At 38.6% G+C, this 26,998-nt stretch overlaps 1 protein-coding gene across 1 annotated transcript in view; it reads right to left on the bottom strand.

Moving 5' to 3' along the window:
* MORC1 (MORC family CW-type zinc finger 1) overlaps positions 1-26,998 on the bottom strand; it is a 163,109-nt gene that overhangs the window by 40,082 nt on the left and 96,029 nt on the right. The window contains exons 18-20 of the mRNA XM_055316032.1: positions 6,600-6,665; positions 5,372-5,620; positions 4,716-4,821 (exon numbers count right to left, since the gene is read on the bottom strand). Of these exons, the coding sequence (XP_055172007.1) occupies positions 4,716-4,821; positions 5,372-5,620; positions 6,600-6,665 (421 nt within the window). The remainder of the gene's footprint in view (positions 1-4,715; positions 4,822-5,371; positions 5,621-6,599; positions 6,666-26,998) is intronic.

Raw genomic sequence — 26,998 nt, 5'->3', positions numbered from 1 at the left:
TAAGTCAGTTAAGTCACTTTCTGGTGGGGATCCATACCATGACTTATGGAAAGGGTCATATGCTTAGGGCATGAAGAGTTCAGGATGACCTTCAAGTTATAGATGTAATTTATATGGGTTTGCATACTATTAAATCTTTCTCACCCTGACTACTAATGTGAAAAGCATCATGAACTAGTGGTCCGGAGGTACAAATCCCAGTTCTATTTTCACTAGGTTCCTGTGTAACCTTGGATATGTAACTTTTCTGAGTCTTGTTTCTTCATCTAAAAACTAGGTTATTAAATGTTTCACAGTTACTTTGAGGTACTAGTATGACATGCTTCTTAAATTCCTTTAATCTTCATGAACGTGAATCAAACTCAAGGCGTCATTTAACCTATAAAATTTATCTCACCAAGATTATATCTGGATCACTGTCACTTGTTTCAACTCCAATCAAAGCCTTGCACTCCTGCATAATGTTTTGACTCTGCTTCCTATTCATTTTCCAAGATATTAACAGAAGATATATAAGGGTTAGTAGCAATCACTGGTATACATTAAGCCACATTTATTCAGCCTCTATTCACTTCCGTACAGAAGCAAACTTCTGTGGGTTAAACGGGAAATTCAATTTCTGATCTTTGCCCTCAAGAAGCATGTGATTTAAATAAGCACTTGTAAAAGTTAAATAACAATACACAACAATAAAAAAAAGAGTATCATGAGGCAAATTAACTGTGAAATGAGTGGTTGTAGACTATGGGGCTCCACAGTGAATCAAAGGGCTTATAGTATTTTGCAAATGATCTCCATGAATTACTGCCCATACACTGAATAAATAATGTCTGACATGGATATACACGTTGTTCTTAAAATTTATGTATATGTTGCTGTAGGGACATAAGACATGCATTCACTTCAAAATATCTCTGATGGCTTTCTCTCCTGTAGTTCTTAATCAACAGATACTAGGCATGCCTGGTATTACATGAGATGTCTGCAGTCATTTTTTAAAAACAAGTCCTCATATTTGAAAAGATGGGAAACACCTGGTACAAAAAAAAAAAAAAAAACGTGTGATGCAGGGAGAAGTCTCCTTTGACTGGAATGGCTACAGGTAGACTCTCAGCTTCTGGGGAGCAAGAACTGTGTCAATCTGAGTCCTTAGCACCTGGCCCAGCATAAATGCTTAACATGTGTTTGTTCAGTGAAACAGATTAACGAAAGGCACTGAGAGAAAATTAAAAGGAATTAACAGCTGCAGATGTAGGAAACAACAAGAATATTATTTTTACTGGGAGTCTTGCTTTCAGGAGATGGGGGAAACATGGTTTAGGATGAAGAAGGTAGAACCTTCTGAGAAACACATGGGTGTGATTAAAACAATTCTCTAGGAAGAACAATTAATTACCTGGGTTAATAAAGCCAAACTGTGGTACATTTAAGCTAAAACATTAGCTAATTGCAGAGCCATTGTTATCAAGCTTTCAGAGCACATTGTAAGACTGACGCGGAGCATATCTGCCTTCCTAATTCCATGAGCTTTCTAAACCTCCTCTGGTAGTGGTAATGCCCGGTGTGCTTATTAGACAGGATATTAGGTATTTACTGCAAATAATCCTCAAGTAATTGCAAGTTGTTTCAGTTGCAGTTTAAAACTTGGTTGGCTAAACTCATTTTTCAAATGTTAGGGAATTTCAGAGTCTCCTGATCTCTCTGCCTCGATTCTAGATTTTTGTCTAGAGTATCTTCTGAAGTGAAATTATCTTACATTTCCAAAAGTTGACATACAAACTCTCTCCATGTCTTCACCTTCTTCTTGCTAATAATTCCATTCTAATCTGGTTTCCATCCCCTTCATGTCAACGGAAAACAACAAAATTCTTCCTGAGATCATCCCTAGTACCCCTAAGTCGTTAAGTAAATGGACATTTTCAGGCCTTTCAATAGAATCTAACCTCTAGGGATCCCTGGGTGGCGCAGCGGTTTGGCGCCTGCCTTTGGCCCAGGGCACGATCCTGGAGACCCGGGATCGAATCCCACGTCGGGCTCCCGGTGCATGGAGCCTGCTTCTCCCTCTGCCTGTGTCTCTGCCTCTCTCACTCTCTCTGTGACTATCATAAATAAATAAAAATAAAAAAAAATAAAAAAAAAAAGAATCTAACCTCTATGACTACCTCTCCTTGAACTGACATTTTCTCCCTCTTGGCTTTACTGATGAAACAAGCGCCTGGTATGTCCTCTTCCTGTCCGGCCATTCCTTCACCATCCCCTGGGCATGCTCACCCGACAGCCAGCCCCTAGATGGGAAAATCCCTCAGCCTTCTGTCTAGTTTCTCTTCTTTTCTTACTCTTACTCCTCCCTTGGCATGTCCTCTTCGAGGCTTCAAACTACAGAAACTGATTGCCCCTCACAGGCCCAGCCACTTTCTAGGATTCTCTACTTCAAAGAATGGGACCACCATCCAACCAGGTGCAAGAGCCAGAAACTGTCCTAGCCCTTTCCCTCTGCTTCACCTTCTAAACCCAAAACATCACCAACGTGGGTCAGTGTCCCCTCCTCAAGACAAACACACAAGGAACACACACACACACACACACACACACACACACACACTCTCTCTCTCTCTCTCATCTCTCTCTCTCTCTCTCTCTCTCCTCTCTGCTTCACCGCCATGACCCCAGCCCAAGCTGCCTGTGCTTCCCCACCAGACCGTGGTTAACAGCTCCCCCGACTGCTCCGCCCACACATTGCAGGCTTCTACGCTCAGCCAGCAATCTTTTCTAGAGGAAAATATATAAGGGAAGGGAGAGGAAATGTGTGGGAAATAATCAGAAAGGGAGACAGAACATAAAGACTCCTAACTCTGGGAAACGAACTAGGGGTGGTGGAAGGGGAGGAGGGCGGGGGGTGGGGGTGAGTGGGTGACGGGCACTGAGGGGGACACTTGACGGGATGAGCACTGTATGTTGGTAAATTGAACACCAATAAAAAATTAATTTATAAAAAAAAAGAAAATATAATCACATCACTTCCATTCAATGGTGTCCCATTGCTTTTAGGATACATGCAAAACCCCTTGTCGAAGCCTAGAGGACCTGCATGGTTCTGCTCACTCCTACGCATCTCCCACCTTAGCCCTTTTCCATCTCCACCCTGCCAGAGCTTCTTTGCTTTCTTAAGATACTCTTTTTCACCAGCGTCCTTTTTTCACACATGTCTGCATTGTTTGGAAATGCTCTTCCTCTCTTTTTACCAACTGGAACTCAAGCCTAAAAATTCAGTCATCATTTTTTCAGGATTTTTCATCATTTTTTTCCAGTCAATCTTCTCAGGCAGGGTCAAATCCCCTATTACGAGTACTGATGCTACTAAGTCATTAAAAACTGCCACAATAGTAGTTTACATTTGTCTGATTTTTGGAATCTCTGGCTCTAGGTAAGTTTAACATGGGTAGGGACGGTGTGTGTGTGTGCTCACAGTTAGATCCCCCATAGCTGGCTAGCATACTAAATGGTATACATAACAGATGATTTTCATACACACACCTCACACTTAATGAATCTCTATATTGAAAGTCTAAAATGTTTTAACACCTGTGCACACTTCAACTTCTCAATCATTTATATGTTTTAACAGTTTGCAATCTACTCATAAAATGTCAACAAATTCCAAATCTTGAAACTGTCCAGTTAACAAATGGAAATCAGGGTTAAAAGAGAGATGACTATAAAGTGATATAATAATTTTTATATTATAAACATGCATTTTAGACAAGGCAAAGGTTAAATAATTATCTCCTGAATCTATAAACTTGTATGTATATAATTCAAAGTAACTATGACAAATAATTCTGTCAATTGTAAATAGGTTTTTTTCTATAGCCTCAAAGAAAGATTTAGGGCTCAAATTTCAAAATCACAGGGAACTGGACTTCAAATATTTTAAGAGAATGAGTTACCCAAAAATGTAATGAGAAAGGTGACCTTAGGAGGTAGTAAGTTTCTGTCACTAAAGATTTCCTAGAAGAGTCTATACACTGTTTGCCAAAGATTTTATAAAAGAACATGTGAAATATTTCCGCAGTGTAACAATTCTTCAGGATAATTTCTTTTGAAAGAACCATGCCTAAAACATCTTGTCTCCCATAATGCTTAACACAGTATCTCTACACAAGGCAAAGTTCAGTAGATATTTTTTGATTAAATTAGTTTACTGCTTTCAGAGCCTATGACAATGCATTTGAATATTTTCTCTGGTAACTCATCTCTACCCTTTAAAGGTAAATTTAGTTTTGAGATATAGTAAGAAGGCATTAGAAGTCAAATTTGCTAAACAAGGCAGATAAACTAGACAATGCATTTTGCCTTATAAAAAATTTTAAATGGCAGTGAGATATTGTCCGTTACAACCTCCAGCTGAATCTGGCACAAGGTAAATGACCATTCAATCATAGGTATTCTTATTATTATAAGCTAAATGTGAGAACAAGTTCTCAAAAAGGAATTAAATAAGAATAATATTGTCAGAATGAAGGTGAAACAAATTCATTTGGAAATTGTGGGGTGGTACATTTGTTAAAATCAGTCTTACCACTTAAAAGTATTATCAAGTTTATATCCCATTTTTCCAGAACCTTGACTACTGGGTGAACTACCTATTATAAAATTTGGCTCAGCATTTTTGCTCTAAAGCACTGAATGCAGAATCCTCCAGATTACAGGCTTACTCTCCATGAACACTTTTCTCTTAAACACAGATTTTAAATCCTTTTCCCATGCTGGCACTCTTTGGGGCCCTTCATTTGGCTGAGCATTACATACTGTGCTGATGTGCTGATATGAGACATCTGACATTTCCTCCAAAAGAGAACAAAGAAGAAAAAATAGAAATTGGGACCTTATTATGCCGAGTGAAATAAGTCAATTAAAGAAGGACAATCATCATATGGTTTCACTCATATGTGGAAGAATATAAGAAATAGTGAAAGGGACCATAAGGGAAGGAGGGGAAACTGAGTGGCAAAAAAAATCTGAGAGGAAGACAAACCATGAGCAACTCCTAACTCTGGGAAATGAACAAAGGGTTGCAGAAGGGGAGGTGGGTGGGGAGATGGGGTAACTGGGTGAAAGGCACTAAGGAGGGCACTAGATGGGATGAGCACTGGGTGTTATACTATATGTTGGCAAATTGAATTTAAATAAAATTTAAAACTTAATTATGAAAAAGAAAGAAATTGGGACCTTGTCCTGGAAACTGAGAGACAATATGTATGTATGCTATAATTAGAGTGCCTTAAAAACATGACAATGAAGCAAAACTTTACCTAATGCTATTTCTAGAATAAATTAATTACTATACATCTGTGGATAAGAAAAGAAAAACAAATACCTGGGACCTCTGGGCTAGTCGAGTGTTTTCCGGCAGGGCTGCTGGATGTCTCTGTTGTTGAGGCTTCACTTTCTTCTGTGTAGACTTCTTCATTTTAGTGTCCAAAATATACTCCACATCAGAGTCCAACCCTTCTGTGTTTGTCTTCCTGCCTCTTTGGCTGACAGAAAGCTCAAAGGATGCAAGAGACTCTTCATTCAAGTCATCACCCCAAGGCCTGAATTTCTGTGTTTTCGTACTTTCCTTAAATAATAAAGAACATGCTTTCATTATTTGGTAGCCACCTTATTTATAATTAATTATAATTTCCCTCAAAACCTGATGGTATTGGGTGATACTTATTACTCATAAACACTTTAAAAACACTTTAAAAAGCAGAGCTGTAGAAGATGGGCTTTAGCAAGCATATATCATTGTGATGGCTCATTCAGAACTCGATTCCGTAGAGCTGGCCTGAGCCAAGAAATCTTCTGATTCTGAGGATGCAGAAGACTTATGGATGGAGAACACAGTGTGCTTCCTGACTTCTTCCCAACAGAGGTTTACTTGCCTTTGGTTCCCTGGTGCAAGCATGTCAGTAATCTAGCTCAGGGTTGGCTGGGATTTATCAATCCTATCTAATCTGTCTGTTATGAAGTATGAATAAAGTTGCAGAGTTTTCCAGGTGTCCTCACACACGTTTGTGTGTGATTGGTATAACTGAAAAGCCCTACAGGTTAAAAAATATTCTCTCTAAAATGTAAACTTCAGATAACAGACATTAGAAGACTATAATGTAATTGGATAATTGGACATTTGGGAAACACAAAAAAACGATGTAGGAATTACATAGACAACATATTTCTAGGCAAATACATATCCATAGACTGAATTAGTCAATGTCTCTCTCTATATATATGATTACATACGTACACAGACACATATATAAACCATAGAAAATATGGAAAATACATTAAAATATCTAAAATGGTCATCAACTCCAGACAGTAAGATAATGGGAGATTTAAATTCTCTTATGTATCTCTTATTTACTTTATTCTGTAAGTTTTTCCTATTAAACATGTATCACTCTAATAAAACCAAAAAATAATAGTTAAAAATATGTATTAGTGCTTCACTCTCTGAACCTCATTAATGATGGTGACACTTGGCCCTTGATAAAGTCTTACCCTTCATATGGGAAACATGACACAAATGGCTAAATCCTACTTTAATTATTCACCTTAGGTGTTGAAGTTTGGCAGGTAGTAGTGAACTCAGTGATCCTACTTGTTGGTACAAACTGAGGCTTTTACAGAAAAAAAATCATTAGACGAATGTAAGTAAAAAGACCTTTCAACTGGAATATTACAATAATTCAATAATCTTCATTTATTAAAGGAGTGTCAAGATTGCACATCCTCCCTGATAATTTAAGGGGTCCCTTTTAGTTTAGATAAGCTACAACAGTGTTGTGATTAGTGGCAACTGGGTAACCTAAGAGAATGCAATGGTTTGTCAAAGCATCACAGACCAGATATCTCATGAGCAATTTCAGGGCATGACTGTATCAAACATGTCTCCACAGCCCCTGTCTCCTTTCTCTGGAGACCCTTTGTTCCCTGCTTGCAGGTCCCAGCATCTGGAATGAATCCTGACCTGCAGCAATAGCTTTGTCTAGTTCAGAGCTCGCGGCCGGAGCTTCAAGGGACTTTTGAGGGTAGACTGCCTTTGATTGTGTCCCTAATAACTGGATGCTGCTTGTACTTAGAGGCACATCTAGAGTGAGAGGAAGCATTTGCTCTCCCTGAAAAAAAAAAAAAACCCTTTAAAACTAGTATTTTGCGATGATGATGGTCATGTTAAAATGATGGGATGTTAATGAAACAGAGAGAAGATGGAGAGTAATACAGGACCTGCACCCAGGCTCAGGTCCACTCCCCTTGGGATATGACCCAAGTTAGGGGTCTGCTTGGACCTCCTTTATGGTGGTACATCCATTAACGTTTACTGTGCCACAAACACCAGTGTGGTAACCAGCTCAATGGCCAGATTCTCTAGGACATTAACATTTACTTTCCTCTTCTAAGTATCCTTCCCCTTCAAAACTGGGAGTCCAGATTGATTAAAGGTTGGTTCTGCTCTCTGCTGAAAACTTCTCTGATGTGGATGGCCTGCACGGATTTTGAAATGGTCCCTTTTTCTCTGTCCTGAGACCCAAATGCCTCTTGGAACATTCCATAAACTGCAGGTATCTTTCAAGACAACCCTTCCAAAATGGAATTATTTTACTTCTATACCACATCACCCTCAACCGGTACTTCCTGGTGCATTTCCTCTCCTGATTAGCGACATCACCAAACACTCAGACACCATGGCTAAGCTAGGTTATCTTTGGGCCATCGTCACTCTCAATCCTCTCCACCTAATCACTGAGGAACTTTACAGATTTCTCCACTTCAATCTTTGAAAACCAAAATTTTATACTAGCCTCAAGTCATCAAATTGTTTAAAGCTTTTTATCATCTCTTGATTGAACTATTTTCTATCATCTTGTTTTTCTTGCTTCTAGTTCACTTCCCCTGATCCTCCAAAGAATTCATTGCTTTATCTTCTATAAACTCATAGCATTATTTCTTTTTGTTTTGTTTTTTTATTGGAGTTCAATTTGCCAACATTTAGCATAACACCCAGTGCTCATCCCGCCAAGTGCCCCCCTCAGTGCCCATCACCCAGTCACCCTAACCCTCCACCCATCTCCCTTTCCACTACCCCTTGGTCATTTCCCAGAGTTAGGTGTCTCTCATGTTTTGTCACCCTCACTGATATTTTCACTCATTTTCTCTCCTTTCCCCCTTTATCCCCCTTCACTAATTTTTATATTCCCCAAATGAATGAGACCATATAATGTTTGCCCTTTTCTGATTGACTTATTTCACTCAGCATAATACCCTCCAGTTCCAGCCATGTCGAAGCAAATGGTGGGTATTTGTCGCTTCTGATGGCTAAAGAATATTCCATTGTATACATAGACCACATCTTCTTTATTCATCATCTTTTGATGGACACCGAGGCTCCTTCCACAGTTTGGCTATTGTGGACATTGCTGCTATAAACATCAGGGTGCAGGTACCCCGGCGTTTCACTGCATCTGTATCTTTGGGGTAAATCCCCAGTAGTGCAATTGCTGGGTTATAGGGCAGATCTATTTTTAACTTTTTGAGGAACCTCCACACGGTTATCCAGAGTGGCTGAACCAGTTCACATTCCCACCAACAGTGCAAGAGGGTTCCCCTTTCTCCACATCCTCTCCAACATTTGTTGTTTCCTGTCTTGTTAATTTTCCCCATTCTCACTGGTGTGAGGTGGGATCTTATCATAGTTTTGATTTGTATTTCCCTGATGGCCAGTGATGCAGAGCATTTTCTCATGTGCTTGTTGGCCATGTCTATGTCTTCCTCTGTGAGATTTATGTTCATGTCTTTTGCCCATTTCATGATTGGATTGTTTGTTTCTTAGCTATTGATTTTAATAAGTTCTTTATATATCGGGATACTAGCCCTTTATCTGATACGTCATTTGCAAATATCTTCTCCCATTCTGTAGGTGGTCTTTTAGTTTTGTTGACTGTTTCGTTTTCTGTGCAGAAGCTTCTTATCTTGATGAAGTCCCAATAATTCATTTTTTCTTTTGTTTCTCTTGCCCTCATGGATGTATCTTGCAAGAAATTGCTGTGGCCAAGTTCAAAAAGGGTGTTGCCTTCTCCTCTAGGATTTTGATGGATTTTTGTCTCACATTTAGATCTTTCATCCATTTTGATCTTTGTTTCTGGTGTAAGAGAATGGTCTAGTTTCATTCTTCTGCATGTGGATGTCCAGTTTTCCCAGCACCATTTATTGAAGAGACTGTCTTTTTTTCCAGTGGATAGACTTTCCTGCTTTGTCAAATATTCATTGGCCATAAAGTTGAGGGTTCACTTCTGGGTTTTCTATTCTGTTCCATTGATCTATATGTCTGTTTTTGTGCCAGTACCACACTGTCTTGATGACCACAGCTTTGTAGTACAACCTGAAATCTGGCATTCTGATGCCCCCAGCTCTGGTTTTCTTTTTCAATATTCCCCTGACTATTCGGGGTCTTTTCTGATTCCACACAAATCTTAAGATGATTTGTCCAACTCTCTGAAGAAAGTCCATGGTATTTTGATAGGGATTGCATTAAATGTGTAAATTGCCCTGGATAGCATTGACATTTTCACAATATTAATTCTTCTAATCCATGAGCATGGAATATTTTTCCATCTCTTTGTGTCTTCCTCAATTTCTTTCAGAAGTGTTCTATAGTTTTTAGGGTATAGATCCTTTACCTCTTTGGTTAGGTTTATTCCTAGGTATCTTATGCTTTTGGGTGCAGTTGTAAATGGGATTGACTCCTTAATTTCTCTTTCTTCAGTCTCATTGTTAGTGTATAGAGATGCCACTCATTTCTGGGCATTGATTTTGTATCTGCCACACTGCCGAATTGCTGTATGAGTTCTAGAAATCTTGGGGTGGAGTCTTTTGGGTTTTCTATGTGCAGCATCATGTCATCTGCAAAGAGGGGGAGTTTGACTTCTTCTTTGCCAATTTGAATTTTAAAAACTTATTATGAGCAGCTATATGCCAATAAATTAGGCAATCTAGAAGAAATGGACACATTTCTGGAAAACCACAAACTGGAATAGGAAGAAATAGAAAACCTGAACAGGCTGATAATCAGGGAGGACATTGAAGCAGTCATCAAAAACCTCCCATGACACAAGAGTCCAGGGCCAGATGGCTTCCCAGGGGAATTCTATCAAACGTTTAAAGAAGAAATCATACCTATTCTACTAAAGCTGTTTGGAAAGATAGAAAGAGATGGAGTACTTCCAAACTCTTTCTATGAGGCCAGCATCACCTTAATTCCAAAACCAGACAAAGACCCCACCAAAAAGGAGAATTATAGACCAATATCCCTGATGAACACAGAAGCAAAAATTCTCAACAAGATACTAGCCAGTAGGATCCAACAGTACTTTAAGAAGATTATTCACCAGGACCAAGTGGGATTTATCCCTGGGATGCAAGGCTGGTTCAATACTCATTAAAACAATCAGTGTGATAGATCATACCAACAAGGGAAAAAACAACCATATGATCCTCTCAATAGATGCAGAGAAAGCATTTGACAAAATACAGCATCCATTCCTGATCACAACTCTTCAGAGTGTAGAGATGGAACATTCCTCAGCATCTTAAAAGCCATCTACAAAAAGCTCACAGCAAATATCATTCTCAATGAGGAAATACTGGGAGCCTTTCCCCTAAGATCAGGAACAAGACAGGGATGTCCACTCTCACCACTGCTATTCAACATAGAATTAGAAGTCCTAGCCTCAGCAATCAGGCAACAAAAAGAAATAAAAGGCATTCAAATTAGCATTATTTCTTTTTAGATGTTTATGCAGATAATAAATTCACATGAAACATACATATTTAAAAGTATTATTTTTTTAAAGTCTCCTTACTGCTCCATTTCATTTGTCCAGTTCACAATCCACTATTTTTATCTTTCCAGAGATTTGTTTATACTTCATACAGAAGTATATATAAGTGAGTTTTCCTCACTTTTTTTGAGGTAGGGAAAAATGGTAGTATACTGTATATGCAGTCTGCATCTTACTTTTTCAGTAAAGATACATCCTAAAGATCTTTATTAGTACTTAAAAAACTTCTCTTTACAGGTTCATCATATTCTAATGTATTGTACAAAAATTCGTTTAACCAGACCTTTTGCTAAACATTTAGGCCTTCTCAATATTTTACTACAAAGTATTTTGTAATGACATATAAAATAGGTAATTTTGTAAATAGATAATTTTATATTTGTATAAGTATGTATATATGTTCAATTTCTAAAGGTGCAATTTCTGGGTCAAAAGGTTTATGCATTTGTAATTTTGATAGACACATTGTCCCCACCAGGCTTTTTGGTGGCTCAGTGTACAGTCATCCTTTTGAATATTTCAAGAGCACTGATAAGAAGTACATTCCCTATTTTGAGAGTATAGAGTATATATCAATCATATATACATTATTATATATTATTATTTAGATATTCCTAGGCTGAAGGCCAATAAAGTTTCCTATTACTAGCAATGATTGACTCTTTCTCCATGCATCATTTGTAGGTTTTTGCTTTATGAAACTCAACACTATATCAGCTGATATGAGAGATTTGTAATTGATATATCTTCATTAAAAATTGAAAACTTTAACTTAATGCCCTTCCTTGGACATTTAATGTGTTTTTTCCCTTGAATTCCAAACCAATAGTAGGCTGGACCTCTATTTTGCTTTTGTACATTTATTTGAAATAACATTTTCAATTTTTCTGCATTGCCATTTTAGATGGGTGTCTTGCACATAGCACAGAATCGAGCTTTGCTTTGTGATGCAATCTGAAGTTCTTTGTCCTTTATCAAGCTAGGTTTAGGCCATTTGTATTTAACGATACCATATATATGGGTGGTATAGTTGTCATATTATTTTATTTTGCTTTTATAATTTAAGTTTTTAATGATACAGTCTGTTTTCTTTTGATTTATGTGGGTACTTCTGATATTATGAAGGGATTTTTCCCCCTACAGGCTACCATTACAATGTTAATTTTATAAAACTTATTCTTAGGGATGCCTAGATGGCTCAGTGGTTGAGCGTCTGTCTTTGGCTCATGTGCTGATCCCGGAATCCGGGATCGAGTCCCACATCGGACTTTCTGCATGGAGCCTGCTTCTCCCTCTGCCTGTGTCTCTGCTTCTCTCTCTGTCTCTCGTGAATAAATTAATAAAATATTTTTTAAAAAGGTATAAATAAAAAGTAGATGGAGGAGCAATAAAGGACATCAGGGGAGGCCTGGCTGAAATTTGCTTTTTACTTGTTTTCCTCAAAAAGGGATTCCTGAGTTTTTTCCTATTTTTCAAAACTATTTGTTTGTAGGCTTTTATTTGAAAGATGGTATAGTGAATATAAAATTATTGGTTTATACTTGAAAATCTTGGAGTTCTTACTTCACTGTCACCTGAGCTGAGTTTTTCATAGAAAATCTGAAGTGAATCTGAATTTGTCTCTTTAAGTGATTTGATCTTTATGCCTACTCATCAAAACATTTTATCTTTTTCTGTACAGCTGAATAACTTTTCCAGGATATGTCTTATTGCTGACTAGTCTTAGATAGTTTACTCTACTATGCAGCATACTTTTTCAAATATGTAGCTTCAAGGTTTTTTGTTTGTTTTTAATCAAAAGTGTTCCTGATTTATATTTTCAAAAATGTGTTCTTCCCTCACTTTTTCTTTAAAGAGTATTCCAGTTATGCAAATACTCAATCTCCTTCTATTGTCATTTTCCTTGTAATTATAAGGAAGTCCTTCCTAATTTCTATTCATTTTATTTGCTTTTTCACATTTATCCTCCATAGCAGGGGATAGAAGATTTTTTCTGTGAAGGGCTAGATAGCAAATATTTTAGACTTTATAGACCATATACAATCTCTGTTGCATATTCTTTTTTCAATCATCCAATAATGCAAAAATAATTTTTATCTTAAGGGCCATACATGAATAGGTAGTGGACTAGATCTCCTCAATGGGTAATAGCTTGCTGACCCCTGCTCTATCCCTATTGCTTTTATCCCCTGCCTTTGTATTCTTTCCAACTGTATGATTTATTTTTTCTATTTATATTTTCTATTTCTTCTTTGAGTTCTACCAAATCATGTTTCATTTCCATTGTCTCTTGCTGTTTCAACATCTCTTCCTAAGTTCCTATATTTCTTCTCTGAGGTCTTCCTTCATAAAAAAACAAAAAACAAAAAACACCACCACCACCAACAACTTATTATTATTATTATTTTTTACTAAGTAAAAACTTGTTTCTAAATGTATATGTAAAATTTTCTTCTGAACTGCGGCAACATTTTCTTTTTTTTACATTTCCAGCTGTATTGAGCCATAACTGACATACACTTCATTGCGCACAACTCAAGTGTACAATTTGGTAAGATGTGACATGTATATAGTCATCATAATAATCAAGATAATAAACATACTGATCATGCTCCAAAGTTTCCTTGTGCTCCTTTGCAATCCCTCTCTACACCCCTTCCTATCCTCTGATCTTTCTCTTAGTATAGATTATCTTCATTTTCTAGAATTTTCGATGAAATGGTATCATATAGTATGAATTTCTTTTTTCTGGTTTCTTTCAGTAGGAAGAATTATTTTGAAATTAATCCATGTTGCTATGTGGATCAACAGTTCATTCCTTTCTGTTGATGAGTAGTATTCCACTAAAGAGACCATAATTTGTCTTTTCACTCATTAATGGTCATTTGGGTGACTTTCAGGTTTTGGCTATTCCAAACAAAACTAATATGGGCATACAAGTTTTTATGTAGACATATGCTTATGTTTATATGTATGTGTATTTGCTTAGTGAAGTGTCTGTTTCAAATATCTGCCTATTTTTAAATTATGTTGTCTCTTTCCTGAGTTTTTAAAGTACTTTACATGTTCTAGGTACAAGTCTAGTATCAGGTACTGTTTTATAAATATTTTCTCCCAGTCATTGGCTTGTCTTTTCAAGTTCTTAATCATGTACTTTTGAGAAGCAAAAGTTTTTTTTTTTAAAGAAATCCAATGTGTCATTTTTTTAGAGTTGGTGATTTTGTATCATATTTTAAAAATCTTTGCAAGCCTTTGGTCGCTAAAATGGTTTCCTATATTTTATTCTAAAAGGTTTATAGGGAATCCCTGGGTGGCTCAGTGGTTTAGCGTCTGCCTTTGGCCCAGGGCGCAATCCTGAGACCTGGGATCGAGTCCCACGTCAGGCTCCCGGCATGGAGCCTGCTTCTCCCTCCTCCTGTATCTCCGCCCCTCTCTCTCTCTCTCTCTCTCTCATGAATGAATAAATAAATAAATAAATCTTTAAAAAATAAATAAATAAATAAAATAAAAGGTTTATAGTTTTAGCTTTTACATTTAAGGTTTCAAGATAATTTCAGTACTGAGGTAAAAGTCAAAGTTCACTATTTTGGGGGACATATGGCTATCCAAGTATTTGGGTATCATTTGTTGAAAGGTTATTCTTTCTCCCATTGAAATGTATTGGTCCCTTTACTGAAAAACAACTGAACATATACGTGTGAGTCTATTTATGGACTCTATTCCACTGCTATGTCTCTTTTTACATCAATACCACACTGTCTTGATTACTGTAGGTTTATAATAAGTCTTGACATTAGGTAGTGAGAGTCCACCAACTGTTCTATTTCAATGTTATTTTGACTGCTGTTGGCACTCCACATGAATTTTAGATTGTTGGCAATTTCTACCAAAAAAAAAAAAATCTTGCTTGACTTTTGATTGAGATTGAGTTAAGCCTATAGACCAGTTAGGGAGGACTGACATCTTAATAATATTGAATCTGCAAACCCATGAACATAGGTTATCTCTCATTTGTTTCATGTAATTTTTTAAGCAATGTTTTATATGTTTTATAGTTTCTAGTGTACAGGTCTTGATATCTTTTTTAAAAATTTTTATTTATTTATTCATGAGAGACAAAGAGAGAGAGAGAGGCAGAGACACAGGCAGAGGGAGAAGCAGGCTCCAAGCAGGGAGCCTGACATGGGACTAGATCCCGGGTCTCCAGGATCAGGCCCTGGGCTAAAGGCAGCACTAAACTGCTGAGCCACCTGGGCTGCCCGGAAATATTAATTTTTTTTAATTTTAACTTTCAATTGTTTGTGCTAGTATGTAGAAATAGTTGATTTTTATATACCAATTTTGTACTCTGCAACCTTGCTAAGCTCACCTCACCAGTTTTAGTAACTTCTTTATAGATTCCATCTGATTTCCTACATAGACCGTCACAACTAAAAAGAAAAAGTTTACCTCTGTTGACAATCTGAATGTCCTTTATTTATTTTTCTTTCTTTCTTGCACTGTCTAGAACTTCCTGTACAATGAATGCTGAATTGGAGTGGTAAGAGCAAACCTTCTTGCTTAATTCATCTTAAGAGAATTTAGTCTCTCACTATAAGTACAGTTCTGGCTGTAAGTTTTTTATAGATTGCCCTTTATCACACTAAGTCAGTTTTCTTCTGCTCCAAATTTGATGTTTTTATCAGAAATTGATGCCGTTGCTTCATTTTTGTCATGTCATTTATATCTTACTGGATTCTTTTCCTTTTTTTCTTATGGAATGATATCTTGTTTATATTTTACCAAAATCTTTTTTTCTTTTTTGTATGGTATCTTTTTTTTTTTTTTTTTTTTGCTGCTATACTAGTTCATTTCTTAAACATATATGAGTTAGGTGTTCTAGGACTAGCTCTTTGCTAGAGTTTTCTGTAGGAAGAGAAGATAAGATTCTAGACAAGTTATTTTTTTTAACTCCACAAGTCACTTATTTTCTTCTCATCTCTACACATGCACACACACACACACACACACACACACACACACACACACCTTGGCAAATACGACTTGTTGAATACTTTCATGAGCAGTCCACATCTCCTTCTGTGAACCAGAGTAGGTCCAGGAGGGCTCCTGTTGCCTTCTGGCTATATAGCAGACAGTGGCTATCTCTTTTCCATCCCCAGAAGTACCCTTCTTCACTAAGTGTATTTGTATTAATTCCTTAGATGTGCTATTGTTGGGCTCTTTCTTCCATTTCTTTCCCCTACCTCCTGTGGAGTTCCTGCATTATCTTGACAGCTTTGAGCAACAACCCTGAGCAATATTTTAGTATATATCTCCTAGTACGACTGAAATTTGAGTTCACATTTTTGTTTTCTGTTTTCCATGTTGCTCAAAGAAGACTTCCAGAAAAAGAATGGGAAATGCTATGTCTGTCTAGCCACATTTATACCGGAAGTCTCTTCTTATAACACTTTTTTGTCTCTTTATGATTGTATGTATCACACTACATGGTAACAGGTGTGTCTGTCTCAATAAATTGTAAACTTCCAAACCCATTTTTATCTGTAATACCTAATACAGTGTTTAGCACTTTATAGGTGCTCGATAAAACATTGATAATTGATGACTGAAACAATAAATAGATTCTCCCAGTGCTTATGGCTCATCTATTCCATACAGTTGAAACACTGCCACAAGTCTATTCTGCATGCATAATGTGACTACTTCTCCAGTCATGTTGGACATTATCACATCTTTGAGATGCTTTATATGAAGTGCTAGTATATACTCTCTTCCAAAGTTTGTATCACCCTGGGATGAGCTTTGTTCCTGATACAGCAAAATGGATTGAGCCTAGCCCAGGAACCATATTTGATACAGTTCTCTAATTAGGGTTGTCTCATTTTTGGTACTGGCTTAAAGATAATGACTTTTGTTAGTTTTATTGTAATGACTTTTGATCTATACTAATCACATCATTAAATTAGAATTGTGGGTAAATAAAAACTTTTATAAATTACATAAACTTTCCTCTTCTATAACTAATTTCAGAGTTGTGTTTCTACAGACGAACTTCAGATATTATGGAAAAATACAGCAAAAATTAAAATGTCTCAGCTACGTTTTGAACAGAAAAACATCAAAAGTGGTGGTCAATAAAACATTTTAAGGCAATACAGGAGCCAATACCAGACACTGAAATGATTTCCAGATGCCTGTAATAATGCCTCCAGATAAAGGCAAAATTCACTAGTAATTAGAAGAACATAGCAGTAATTAGGGGACGAGGCATTCAATGACAGCCACACTGAGTATCTTTCCCTGCATGATTCTATACCCAGAAAATTTCACTACAGTATGAATAATTTCACTATATTTACAGTAAAGGTATAGCATATCCTTAATAATACTGGATCCAATTATTTTAACTGAGTACTTTTCATCTTTTTCCTTAATTTCATCACATGCTTTCCTCCACCTTGTAACTCCAGGAGTTGCTCAAGTGAACTTAGACCAATCTTTCCATCTCTTAAACATTCTCCAGCTCTGAAACCCTTTTACTTCCTTATCATTTATTGTTCTTCTAATTCTCTCAGGATTATAAATGCTCTTGATAGCTACTGAAACTTTTATTCTCCTTCAGTTCTTCTCTTTTTTCTCAATTTATCACACCCCCTCTTGGTTTTCCTTCCATTCCCCATCCTGCCTGAGAAAAACAAGTCATTATTTCAACTATGCTCTGCTACACCCAGGAAGATAAACTCCAGCCTTAAATCAGTCAGATCACTAATCACTTTCCCTGTCTGCTCGGAAATTTCAGGCTGCTAAAATTTGCATAACTTTTGAACCCACACCACAAAAAAGGCACAGTTCTCATCTTCTCTGGACTTATTCTTTTACTATCCTTAGCTCTGTCCCTCCTGACAAAGATTGTTCCAAAGCTCCGTTATGCCCTGAACATAAAGCTTGCCTCTCACCTCAGCTGATGGTCCTATTCTTCTTTAGAAAAAGCAAAACTAGATTATCTTTGTTAAGAATCATATCCTTTGAGACATCTGGGTGGCTCAGTGGTTGAGCATCTGCCTTTGTCTCAGGTTGTGATCCCAGGGCCGTGGGATTGAGTCTCACATCAGGCTCCCCAAGGGGAGCCTGCTTCTCCTCTGCCTGTGGTGTCTGCCCATGTCTCTGCCCCTCTCTTTGTGTCTGTCATGAATAAATAAAATCTTAAACAATAATAATAATAAAAGTATTTTAAAAAGTGGACTTAGTGCAATAACCACATCATAATAGATACAAAAATACTTGCACACTTAATTTAATAACCCAGCAGAATTAAAGGGAAAAGACTAAAACAAAACACTATAAAAGTAAGGTTTGCAAAAAAGGTTTTCTAAACCATTAAGACAAAAAGTAGGGTATTTTAGTTTCATCTATTGAAATACCTTCTGTGGAAACAGGGATAACATATAATTAGTGAACTAAAATAAATCGGCACACGTAAATGTACTAATGAAGTTGACCTTAACGAAAAACGTTACCAGTTCCTCCAAAAGTTTTCCTTATTCCAAAGGGTAAAAGTAAGATTCCAGGACCCCTCCCAAATAGCAAAGAGATACGAGTGTATGGAGGGGAACAGAAGGTGGGTGTCCCCTCCTATATAAACATCCAGATTCCTTTTTTTTTCTTTTCTTGGAGTTCTTTACCAGTAGTACAAACTCTGGTATATGTAGAACATCAGATCTGACTCATCTCATCCATTGCCTCCAAGATACAAATTAGAGCAAATGCAAGTCAGCACAATTATTTGCTATAATTAAATAATAATTTTCTTTGCTCCAGAAACTTCATGTTTATATTCAGAATAAAATAAACAAATATAGATATTTAAAACTTAACAGCTTATAACGAAGATGGGCAATATTCACAGGCTCTAAAATTTCAATGAGTCTTTAAAAACATCTAGTTTAATCTCTATTTATTTATTTACTTATTTATGAGAGAGACAGAGAGTGGGAGAGCATCCCAAGCAGGCTCCACGCTCAGCACAGAGCCTGACATGGGGCTCGATCTTGTAATCCTGAGATCACGACTAGAGCAGAAATCAAGAGTTGGACACTCAACCAACTGAGCCACCCATGCACCTTTAACCCCTTTCTTTTTATTGGGGTAGGAGATACTAAGAACTAGACCTAGAGACCTGAGACAGGCGTGAGGTCTGCTGCTTAGGAACAAGAGCTGGGACCTGCAGGTAAGGGCCTGACACCAGGCCAGTGCTGCCCACCATTCAGCTCCCTCCACCATCTTTAAAGAACCCCTAAGCATCCTCCCTCTGTACCGCCTTCCAAAGAGATCACTGTCCTCCAATATCTGCCTAATAGAGACAGAGCTCCTCAAAAAGAAAAATTATGATTGCTGTTAGCTATTAATTTCTCAATTTCTCCCACACTAAAGACCTATCAATCTAAATGGAAAGATATCAGAGTAGTTCAAATAGCTGTGAAATAATCAATCTCATATTTTAAGTTTATCTGTATTCCTCTCTTGCTTATGTGACTTAAGTAAAGAGAGGCGCATGGCTTAATAACAGACTGAGGAGCCTGGAGCCTGACTGTGTCAGAAGAAATCACAGTTATCCAGTTTCTTAACTCCATTCTTGGCAGCTATTTCTCTGTGCCTCAATTTCCTCTTCTATGAATGAGAAATTATAAAAATCATAGGACTGTCATAGGTTTTAAGTGAGTCAGTATGCTTATAGCACCTCTAACAGGGACACATTCTAAGCACTACTGTCATTTAATCCTTTCATTCATCCTTCTCCTTTAGACTCCTCATCTATGAGAGGAGACTCTTAACTATAAAGAACAAATTGACAGTTGATGGAGGGGAGGGCGGATGGGGGGATGGACCAGATGTATGACGGGTATTAAGGAGGGCACCTGCTTGGATGAGTACTGGGTGTTGTATAGAAATGATGAATCAGGGCAGCCCCCAGTGGCTCAGTGGCTTAGCGCCGCCTTCAGCCCAGGGTGTGATCCTGGAGAGCTGGGATCGAGTCCCACGTCGCGCTCCCTGCGTGGAGCCCACATCTCCCTCTGCCTGTGTCTCTGCCTCTCTCTCTCTCTCTCTCTCTCTCTGTGTGTGTCTCATGAATAAATAAAATCTTAAAAAAAAAAGAACTGATGAATCACTGAATTCTACTCCAGAAACCAATATTGCATTGTATGTTAACTAACTAGAATTTAAATGAAAATTTGAAAAAGAAAAAAAAATAAATTCCTCATCTATGTAATATGTACAGTTAATCATTCAGGGTAGTTTTTTAATTCACCAAAATATCCATGATTATGGAAATCTTGGGGAAGAAATTGGAGAAGAGAAGTGAATTGGAAATTTAAAAAAAATGCAGTTATCTTTTACTAAAATAATTCCTGTGGAGATCAAATGGCACAATATATGCAGAAAAAAGTGGCAGATAAACCAAAGAGCAAATGAAGCTTTGGCTTCAAGACCCCCCCCCAACATAGGCCCCTTCCAAGGCTCTGTTCCCCAAGTTCATATTTATATATTTTATAGTTTCTTTTTTTCTTGGGAGGGGGGTGCTGCAAAACTGTACAAGCTTCAAGGTCCAAAAAACTAGATCTTCCCTTGTTCAGAAACATTTTAAATAATACTTTGCTACTTTCAAATGCCAGGAATTATTTACTAATGGTCTTGACTAGAAGACCTCCTTGAGGATTCTCTGAATAGAGGAAGGATGATTCTAGATCATTAGAAGGAAAAGGTCATGGTCAAATAACAGTTAATCCTCTGTGTCTGCATTAGAGCCCCCAAGTGTGTCAAGAGACCACCCTGTTTCATTCCAAGGCTGGGTCTGGGAGAGCAAGCCTGAGTTAGGGGGTGGGGGAATCAGCACTCCCTGATGGAGGACAAGGTGGAAAATAGAGGTTACGCTTGAACTTCACTCAAGCCTACAGGAGTCAGGATAGAGGAAGGGACCAAATTCAAAGTAAGAATATGATCAGGTGGCAAAGGGTTAACTGTTAAATCAGGAGGCACAAGATACGAGGTTTGACCTCAAAATCAGAACAATCGTGAAGTACAGTTCCTTAACCTGAACTGAAAATGTGAGGCTGGGTCCTGAGTAAGAGGGGAGATGAGGTCTAACACGATGAGAAATGGGATCCAAGCTTAGAAGGGGGAGACACAGGGGTGCTGGTGCTAAGGGGCACAAGCTCAGGTGCACAGGGTTCCTTTAGAAGGGACTGGTGAGTAGCCTGCTTTGGAAGGAAGCCAGATGTCTGCACCTTACTCTCAGCCGTCAGGAAACAGGCCCCGCAGTGCTTCTGGGGCACCAGGCAGCCTCTGATTGTCCCCCAAGAGCATGCACACTAATGAAAACTGGTTGTACATGAGGTTCAGGCACCCACAGAATTTTTATAGGGCAGAGATCCAATAGGTGTACTTGCTTCGAAACCCAAATTAGTATTCCCTCCAGTGAAAATCATTTCAGAAAACACCTGAACTTCTATGCTCTCCGTCCCTGTGGATGTGGGCAGGAATGGCTGACGGACATGCAGAGCGAGGGAGGTAATGTGGCAAGACCGCCTGCCCCTGGAGAAGCTACTTCTCTTCTTGGAGGAAGGAGGAGTCCCCTTTGGAATCACATTCCTATGGGCCCCCAGCAGCCGCATTTGGGTCCTGTTTGGGAGACCCAGGAGCAGACAACAATGGATGAAATTTCTTGATCCCAAACTCCAGGGCAGAATGGAGTAATCTGTGAAGCCAGGAACAGGGGGTGTCCTGGGCTCCTCACACCACACTGCTCCCTGCAGTGTCCTGTTCTGGCTGTTTTGATGTGCCTCTGACTACTGGCACTGCCCCAGTTTGTTCAGTAAGCCACAGTGCTGTCCTGTCAGGAAGCGTGACATCAGGAAAAGGATGAGTTAGAAAATAATCTGGACAAGCAACTCCAGTTAAGAAAGTGAGTATCTTCTGGTAGCCATCTACTGTGCCCAACGCTGAGCCAGGTGTGGTGATGGGAGGTACACGAGAAAAAGAACACATGATATCCATTCTCAACGAACTGCTAAACTACTCTGACAGAAGCAACTCACTTAATATCTCATTTGCTATGCTGTGAGCACAGGGCCCGCAAGTGTGAGTGTATTATGCATTATTCCTTTTGGAAAAACAATGCAGCACCACAGAGAAATGAGATCTTTGTACCAAGAGTAATAAAGTAAAATATCTCAACTGCAGTGACTATAATAGCTTCTCGTTAGACAAGGGTCTTTGGGTATCATAAATTTTAAACCATGGCAGTTTATGTAAGAAGGCTGAAAAGTACTCTTGATGAATAAATATATTTTCTAAGGCATCTGTCTCTGTGGTTATACAGATTTGAAATCTCAGCATCCTACGCAATAGTGACACATTTAAAAGATTAAATTCTAAATGGGAAAATGCATTCATACTCTTCATTACAAAGTTGTATTCAGATATGCCATTTCAATTTGAAAAACATAGCTAAAAGTTCAGGAAGCCTTCTTTGCTCTACATTTAATGCTAAAACAACCAGTGTGGGAATTGTCAGATTACACTATTTCATTTTTTTGTGTCCACGGAAGCACTGCAAAAGAACAGAATGCTATTGCTGGAATTCCTTTTCAACAAGCACATTTTACACAGGCTCTGCGCTTGATGCCAAGACCATGACCGTGGCAAACGAAATCCAAATACAGTCTCTATAACCCCCATCCAAATAGCACACCTTATTTTGACCAAGTGTAAGAACACTTTGGTCTCCAATAATATATGCAGAAAGAGTTAAGTCTAACCTTTGCAGAGTCAATCAATTTGGTCAAATGAAAAATACTTGGCCTTGGACCTATTTGTGAAGAGTTCTGCATAAATCAAATTATTCCTTCAATCCTTCATTCATCGTTTGGTAAGTACTTAGTACATGAAAGGTCCAGGCATAGGTTTTGGAGGACGGAGAGATGAATAAAAATGGTCCGTTGTTTCTAAAAGTTTATGGTTTAAGGCACCTGGGTGGCTCAGTCAGTTAAGTGTCTGCCTTCGGCTCAAGTCATGATCCCAGGTCCTGGGATCAAGCTCCGCATCAGGCTCCCTGCTCAGTGGGGAGTCTGCTTCTTCCTCTCCCTCTGCCCCACCCCTTGCTTGTGCGCTCTTTCTCTCAAATAAATAAAAGCTTTTTTAAAGTTTTTAAAAATAAAAGTTTACAGCCTAAGAGGAGACAGAAGAGACACATGAGTAATTATTACACCAGGTAGAAAATAAAACATGTTCTAAGGAAGACCCATTAAGGACAAAGAGAACTGGAAAGAAGAGATTTTTACAGGGAGGAAATGAGAAAAAAACTCATGCAAGAATGGCATTATTTTTAGATCTTAAGAAAGAGAAAAAGAAACAGTGGCCACTCCAGACAATATGGAAGGAATGGAAATGGAGAGCATAGCTAAGGACTAGGGCATGGCTAGGGGAGATCCCATAGAGGGGAGGAAACTACAGATGACCTTGGAACAACACAGGGGGGTTGGGACACCAACACCTGCAGAACTGAAAATCTGTATAGAGTTTTTGACTCCCCCCAAAACTGAACCACTAATAGCCTGTTATTGATTGGAAGCCTTACTGAGTCTGAAGTCAAATTAACACGTACTTTGTATATTAGATGTATTATATACAGCATTTTTACAATAAAGTAAGCTGGAGAAAAGAAAATGTCATTAATCAAATCATAAATAAGAGAAAATACATTTACAATACCGTATTCTATTTCTCGGGAAAAAAAATCTGCACAAATGGACCCATGCAGTTCAAACCCATGTTGTTCAAAGGTCAATGGTATCACCAGAAAGGCAAATAGTGTCAGATTAAAGAGAGCCTAGACTGCAGGCTGTAGGATAAGAAGTTATTATTCAGAAAAGATGAACCCAGAAAGCCCTATAGGATACATAAGTGATACAGCACACATTGCACAAGCAGGGATTATCCAAATATATGCCCATTAACATTACTATGTATAAGTGAGTAAGAGCAGGTTTTATTCAGGGAATCAAGTTATGATGTTTTATAATGACTAAAGGCATTAAGTGGATTGAAAGTGGTACCAAAACCCCCTGAAGGAGATGCACCTAAAACTATATCCCCTGTGCATGATTGTGATGCAGTCGTCCTTGTCATATAATAAAAGGTAGGGCAAATTTGAGGACTGGAAAGCTCCTCAAATTCAGAGAAATTGATTTTTTATCTCTACTCTATGGTTTTAAAAGTACTGTTTAGGTTTATTGAAAAAAAAACAAAACAGAATAACAATTATCCAGATAATAGGCCACTTAGTAGCTGAGCAGTCAAGAGCAACAGGATGAAAATGAAAATGTTTCACCGTTTGGCCAGCAGGTGGCACTTGTCACTCGGTATAGAAAACAGCAGGTACTGAGAAATGAACCTGAACCGCCGCGTTAGGGACAGATTATTCATTCATCTCTCCAGAAAGGAGAAAGAGTGGACCGCGCTGTTTCCGAAGCACAATCTATAGGGAGGGTCTTGGGTTGCTGACACAGCTCATCGGTTTACATCTTGAATCTGAGCTCTCCCGTTAGGTTACTGAACTTAAGTATTTCCCTGAACAAATATGTTTTGCAGTTTATCAGTTTGTTGCCTTTGTAAGTGTTCTTAGGTTTCTGACTGTATTTACCCTTGAGACTTTGAGCAGTTCCATGCTGAAATTAGACAAAAAGGAAACACATTCCAACTTCATCATTTAAAAATGTGTGATTGATTCAGTTATTTAACCACTTTGTACTTCTTTCTTTTTCTATAATTGATACGACTGTTCTGTTGCAGGGATTACATAAGATACCATCTGTGGAAATGACAGCTTTGGATCTAGCTACTCATTTTCTCCTACAGGACCGGATCTAACCATTGAGATACCTCTTTTTCCAGAAGAGTTCCCTGACTCACTGTAAGCATCGTCTAACCAGGGCATCAGGTAGGTGGCACTCCTAGAACTTAGTCACTCGACACAGCGGTAGGGTGCGTGAGAGGTAGAGAAGGGGCTGTAGCTGTCTGTCCACTTCACATACTTCTACCATAAAACTCTCTCCCCTAGGGACGCCTGGGTGGCTCAGCGGTTGAGCATCTGCCTTTGGCCCAGAGCATGATCCCGGCGTCCTGGGATCAAGTCCCACATTGGGCTCCCCGCAGGGAGCCTGCTTCTCCCTCTGCCTGTGTCCGCCTCTCTCTGTGTGTCTCTCATAAGTACATAAATCTTTAAGAAAAAAAAATCTCTCTCTCTCTTACCATTAATCTATCACTCTTGCTTGTCCTTAACACAAAACCCACAACCCCAGAATCTAAGGTCCAGAAAGGGCTTTGATTTACCTAATCAACTTTTCATTCTCCAGAGCAGGATGCCTTCAGCCATGAGAGATAAACTACAAGACAGTAAGAAATGGGATGTGCAGATTTGGGTTATTTTTATATTTGTTTCCCAGTCTAGTCAATGGATAAGTAGGCACTGGTAGTGGGAGGCAGGAAGAGAGAACAAGAGGGAGCAGACCATTATTACATGGCATGCGCCTTATTATTTCCCGATATGGAGAGAATGGGCACCACCAGTACACATAGTGAATCATGGCAACACACTAGCCAGTTCCCGATTTTCCCGTGGTGTCTACCCTACACCTGAATCATGCCTGCACTGCACCTGAACGGCACTAGTGTCCTGTTTTTCTGGCTTTCCCACCCCTGCCTGTGTTGCATTCTAACGGAACTTCTTTTAAAAGACAGTCAGGAAGGGAGTAAATTCACAATGAATATTGGATGATTTTGAGTCTGGTTTCTGGCATCAGGCAGCTATCACCAAAATACAGTTTTTGAATACTTTCATGGGTTATTTCTGTGAAAGGGGAATTGAGGTCACCTTCTAGAGGTCTTCTATTCAGCAATTACTATATTTTATAATGAGTTTCATGTCGCACAGATGCTGAGTCTATTTTTTTAAAATATTTAAGTTTAGCATGTAATTTAAAAAACTGGCACCATGAAGGAAAAAGTCATTGTTAATCTCCCAAGTCTTCATTTATAATGTTTTTCTCACCTAGAATGCCTGCCCTGTCATTTCCCTGTTTACCCTAAATACTCTTCGAGACATAGTCAAGTGCCACTTCTTCTGTGAACCCTTCTCTGACTAAAGCTGTCCTCCTCTGGGATCCCTGGGTGGCTCAGCAGTTTAGTGCCTGCCTTCGGCCCAGGGCGTGATCCTGGAGACTGGGATCGAGTCCCACGTCAGACTCCCTGCATGGAGCCTGCTTCTCCCTCTGCCTGTGTCTCTGCCTCTCTCTGTGTGTCTCTCATGAATAAATAAATAAAGTCTTCTAAAAGAAAAGAAAATGACATTAAAAAAAAAAGCTGTCCTCCTCTCTCTGCGTAATAAACTTCTATTGTGGCTTCAGTTGTGATCAGACAAATGCTTAACTAGTATTGTGCGGTGTGGCGGTGGTTGCTAATTTCCAAATAGCTATTAGGCTTGGTCCACAAAAGGACTGTTTATTATCTGAGTGCATGTTCTATTTATTGATCCAACAAGTATTTACTGAGTACCTACTGCTTGCCAGGCACTGCGTTAGGTAACAGATTTACGGTGAACAAAACCAAGACTATCCCTGCACTCACAGAGCTCACATGGTGGTATCAGGGGTACTCTGTCTTCCCCACAATTCCTGGCATGGGACACACCCAAAGGTAAGTATGTGCTCAATGACAGCCTTAAAATTAACAGGTTGCCTGCCTATGGTTGGCAAATGCTAAACAAAGCTTTCCTTGATGACCACAAAACCAGGGTCAGTTAAGGGCACAGAGTGCTGAAAGTGAGTTGAAGACACTTGGATGACCTTCATGAAAAGGGGGCAAGGGAGGAGGGTGAGGATTCTTGGGTCCTTTGGACTGATGGGAACAAGTCTCTATGCAAATACTGCTAAGCTTGTTTACATGTAAAACAACCTGAATCTACAAACCTGGCTCAAGTTCTTATGAAAAACTCAACTACCAAGAAAGAAAGAAAAAGCAAAACGGATGGCCCAAATTTGTTACCCCAACAGCTACCA

This window comes from Nyctereutes procyonoides, unplaced genomic scaffold (assembly GCF_905146905.1).
Source record: "Nyctereutes procyonoides isolate TBG_1078 unplaced genomic scaffold, NYPRO_anot_genome, whole genome shotgun sequence".
NCBI classification, from domain to species: domain Eukaryota; kingdom Metazoa; phylum Chordata; class Mammalia; order Carnivora; family Canidae; genus Nyctereutes; species Nyctereutes procyonoides.
The sequence above is the reverse complement of the archived record's forward strand: the minus strand, read 5'-3'. Positions and strand labels throughout refer to the sequence as shown.